The sequence below is a fragment of the Notothenia coriiceps genome, unplaced genomic scaffold (assembly GCF_000735185.1).
Source record: "Notothenia coriiceps isolate Sejong01 unplaced genomic scaffold, NC01 NC01_scaffold00036339, whole genome shotgun sequence".
NCBI lineage: Eukaryota > Metazoa > Chordata > Actinopteri > Perciformes > Nototheniidae > Notothenia > Notothenia coriiceps.
The window spans coordinates 3,174-7,788 of NW_011369040.1; the positions used below are offsets into that span (position 1 = coordinate 3,174).

General features: G+C 40.4%; 1 protein-coding gene across 1 annotated transcript; it reads left to right on the forward strand.

Moving 5' to 3' along the window:
- The first annotated feature begins 2,964 nt into the window (after positions 1 to 2,964).
- LOC104963536 (zinc finger protein 862-like) lies at positions 2,965 to 3,637 on the forward strand. Its single transcript, XM_010792135.1, has 2 exons — positions 2,965 to 3,125; positions 3,226 to 3,637. Exons 1-2 carry the CDS (start codon positions 2,986 to 2,988, stop codon positions 3,611 to 3,613), a joined length of 528 nt encoding a protein of 175 aa, XP_010790437.1. The 5' UTR covers positions 2,965 to 2,985; the 3' UTR covers positions 3,614 to 3,637.
- Positions 3,638 to 4,615: the final 978 nt, after the last annotated feature.

Consider the following 4,615-nt stretch of genomic DNA (forward strand, 5'->3'; position numbering starts at 1 on the left):
AGGGGGTACAGAAATGTGTAAAAAGGAGAACTGTGGTTAATGTTGACATGAAACATGGTAAAACAGGTACGTGTGTGTGTGTGTGTATGTATGTATGTATGTATGTATGTATGTATGTATGTATGTATGTATGTATGTATGTATGTATGTATGTATGTATGTATGTATGTATGTATGTATGTATGTAATATGTATTATTACAGCATACAGTATTTATTCTACTAAAATATTTGGTTTGAATTCTGCTTTATCTTATGCTATTCTATATGTCAATATTTTTTTTATTCCTGCAACAGACTTGAATTGTATTGCACTCATATTATGTCCATTATTTTTATTTTAAGTATATCATATGTTGCATCGTTGTCTGACAATCAAGTTTGTATTGCACAAAACTACATAGCAAATATTGTGCTTATGATAAATAAAGCCTTTAAAACTTTAATCTTTAAGAGCCATATTTACCGGATGTGTGATGTAAGCTATGTTTAATGTGTTTTATTTAATATTATAAATAAGACGATCTGAATGTAAAGTACGCTGTATGTTAGATTAGAGATTCGTTTAGCAGGGTGAGGACTGGATTAATGCTGCTTTTTCAGCCAAATTGGAACGTTTTGGTAAGGATTGAAAACTTCCGACCTCCACGTGCATGACGCCAAGTGCAAGTAGGGGCATGGCTGACTGACAAACTGATGTTTCTTCGACACTTTAGACCAAGAAATAACCAATCGCTTTTGTGCAGAGGAGATTATCAACACACAGAGTGATTTACCGTAGCCAGGTACATAATTACATTGGTGACATATATTTACATGCAGTACAGGATTTATTATATGATAGTGTGGATCCGTTAGATGCAGAAACGTTTTTTACTATATGATAGTGTGTACCTTTTTAATTAAATAGAGGCAGATATGCTCTACAAAGTGTGTTGATGTTGTGCGACATCAGACAACTGCTCCTTTATTAAGTTGAGGTTAATGGAATTGCAGGCTTACTATTAAGAATTTACACAAGAATAGTGTTCCAGTTTCTATAGGTATATAAAACATTTTTTTACATTTAATATATGTGCGTGTCTAGTTTACTCAATTATCAGAGGAAAGAATACATAATCAAAGAATATGTAAGACTACTTTAAGTCTATGAATACTGTTTTGTAAAAAGAAGTCGTTCCAATTTCCATACCATTACAGGGTCAAAGCATTGTAGACATAAACGCCCGCTACCGGCACATAACATTTCATGATGAACAGATAATTAGAGCTCTCCTTCAAAGACGTTTCGAGAAACATAATTGCCCTATTTTGAATGATAATTTGACCGATGTGCAAACAACCTTCTATTGTCACACAATGATAATTTATTCAGACTGGAATCTGCCAAGCTGTCACTATGAAACCCGTTTTTAATGACACTGTAACCTCCTATCAGTCTTATATTTTGTGATGTGCATGTGAGGATTTAAAACACCGTCAGGTCCTGTAGTTTACAACGTCTGAGTTATTTAGTATTTCATTTTCTACCCATTTGTAGAGGGACTTTATAGACATGTTCCATATTTACAATTAGGATGTTTAATTTTCTTTAAAGGCCCTCAACTAGTATCTTTTGTCATTATTTTGTTACAATTTGATATGTAAAATGTCAGAAAATAGCTTAAGATGTCCATCAGAACTTCACAGAGCAAACATTGATATCATTAAATTATAATAAGTCCTAAACACAAATATATTTGCAGAAAATAAACAAATAAAAGAGCAAACCCTCAGAATTAAGAATCTTCAACTATAAGATTTGATAGCTTTGCAAAGACTTACCTCTTTTTCTGCATCAGACACCATGGTTACAAAGTTGTCAGGGAAGACACCCTCTCTGCCCCCGATCTCCCCTCGCCACCATCCTGGCTCTCCTGTGTCCTGTTAGACAACGAATTAAGAAAACACTTCATAGCGACACAACTTAAGGCAGGGCTCGACATTATAAATGGCCCGCTGGCCCGGAGGCACTATTTAGACCCCCCCGGGCCAGCATAACGTACTTTACGCTTGCCCGCTCGGGCCACTAAAAACAGTAAGACATACACTCACATTGTTCTGTGGTATTGTTATTTTGACAAACAATTTTGTTAGATTGCTTCGTTTATTAACGCTACAACATCGCGCTCTACTCCGCAGCTGTTTGTTGCGGAGTAGAGCGCAGCGAAAGCAGGCTCCCGTGTGCGCGCAGTGCGAATAGGCTACGGTGCTCCTTCACTAGACTTTCGCGCCACCTAACCATTCGGCAACATGTTTTTAAAACCACCAGTAACCGGCCAAGCGCCGGGCAAAAATCAGTTCTTAAATAACTGAAAGTCACCGGAGGAGTCAAAGGAGAGTGACAGGGAGTATGAGAAGAAGAGGGAGAGAAAGTTTCAGCCACACTGGCTTGGTCGTTGGAGTTGGCTTGAATATGTATTTTGTCGGTTCTCTGTAAATCAATGCCGACCTATTCTGACAAGTAAGTGAAGAGTAGAAAATATAAAAGGTATTTACTATAGGGACATGTGCCATAAGTTATCTAATCTAGGCTATTACATATGCCATATGTGTAACTCCTGATAATGACAGGAAGGCAGAAAGCGCATTATAAAAATAATAATAATAATAGCAGAAATGTCATCCTCCTTTTTAACAATGACCACAATATCATTATTTTAATAAACCAAATATGAACAATTGCTTTATAGAAATGTATAGTAGGCCTAGCTAGTAATAGTCGCTATTTACATATGATAATTAAGCAGCAGATTTTTTCTGATTGTTTAGGGACTCTCCACTCTTCAAGGGCCAGGTAGCAGAACGCTCCACAGGGTTTGACCCGCATGAAAAAAGCATCTCACACCAGGTGTGTGTGAGGAGGCAGAAGGCAGCAATCGAAACACCCGCTGTGTTAGCTGGGATTCATGTTAATGGTGAAATAGATGCAGGTTTCCAGGATAAAATGGAGAATATGTTTCATACAGCGTACTATGTTGTCAAGAAAGAAAAGCCATTTACTGACTTTCCGGACCTGGTGCAGCTCAACAGTAGGACTGGCTCCAACATGACCAGTTGTTACTTGTCAGACAAGGCATGTTTAAGGTGAGAATCACAAATACATTAATACATTCCAAATTTACTATTTAATTAACTTTTTACAATTCCTTCATTATTAATGAAATTCCCTTTTTTTTACCTTCAGATTCACAATTGATATCTACAATGTGGAGAGGGAGCAACTGCTTTCTGACCTAAAGAATGCAGGCTATATCAGTGTGATGATTGACGGGGCAACTGATACTGGGAACCTTGAGAATGAGATTGTCTGTGTCAAGTTCTTCAATAAGGAGAGAGGAGTGGTTCAGTCCTTCCTTGGCATTGAGGATGTCAAACACGCACATGGTGTACTTTCTGCAGTACAGACAGTGTTTGTAAAAGCAGGTCTGGATAACTGGAAGGAAAAGGTGGTTTTCCTATGCGCTGATGGTGCGGCTGTCAATTTGGGGAAGAGGAATGGTGTGGCTGCAAAGCTGAAGGAAGAGATTGACACCTGCTTGCAATACACTGTTTGGCACACAGGCTGGAATTAGGTGTGGTGGATTCAATAGAAGAGAATCAGAGGCTGAAGCAGCTGCAGGACGTGCTGCAACATTTGCATCAGCAATACCACTACTCTCCAAAGGCACTGAGGGAGCTGAGGATATAATGGGGGAGAAGGTCCTCAAGCCTACAAACCTGAAGGGGTCCAGGTGGTTGCCCTACATCCACAAGGCAACACAGATCCTGTGTAATAGCTATGCAATCTTTGTGGCCCACTTTGAGGACCAGGTCAGCCCAGAGAGGACAACCCGACCTTCACCTGCAGTGATGGGAAGGGCAAAGAACATCCTCCACTACCTCAAAAGCCACACCAATGTCCAGTTCATGCACTTCCTGCTGGATACACTGGACTTTCTCAAGGCACTGAGCCTCCAGTTTCAGCAGGATAATCTGACGCCAGGGGAAGCAGTGCAATACATTGAGGCCTGCCTCATTGGCCTTACAGAGCTGTGTCTGGAGCCCGGAGAGCAGCAAAGGAAGATGTTGGCTGATGCAATGAATGGCACCTATAGAGGGGTAGAGCTAAAAAAACACCACCACAGACACACTGGCTACAAACAGGAAGAAAATTACAGACATGCTTGCCAAACATATTGAGAGCCGTCTGGGAGACCTGCTGTCTACCGAGAGCATTGTGCAAACATTCTCAGCTCTTGATCATAATGTGTGGCCAAAACTGGACAACTCAGATGAGTCCAAAGAAGCCTTTGTCCTCCATGGACGAGCAAATATTGAGTCCCTGTGCCACCATTACCAGAGCATCCTGGTGCGTGAGGGGACCACAGTCACTGAGGTGTTGGGAGAGCACAGGCTCTATAAAATCTGGGCAAGAATGCGGAATGGGCCCTTCAGACACTCTCCTGGAAATACTCTAGAGAGGTTATCTACAGACCAAGTTTAACAACCTAGGCATCTTGCCCAGATCTACCTAACAATGGCTGTCAGTACCACAGCATGTGAGAGAGGCTTCTCTTGCATGAAGAGGGTGAAGA

What these genes read in the sequence shown, in the direction of transcription:
- LOC104963536 (XM_010792135.1), top strand. Translation starts at nt 2,986, where the DNA reads ATGGAGAATATGTTTCATACAGCGTACTATGTTGTCAAGAAAGAAAAG. An exon ending in TCAGACAAGGCATGTTTAAG is followed by an intron (nt 3,126 to 3,225) that starts GTGAGAATCACA and finishes TTTTACCTTCAG; the next exon opens with ATTCACAATTGATATCTACA.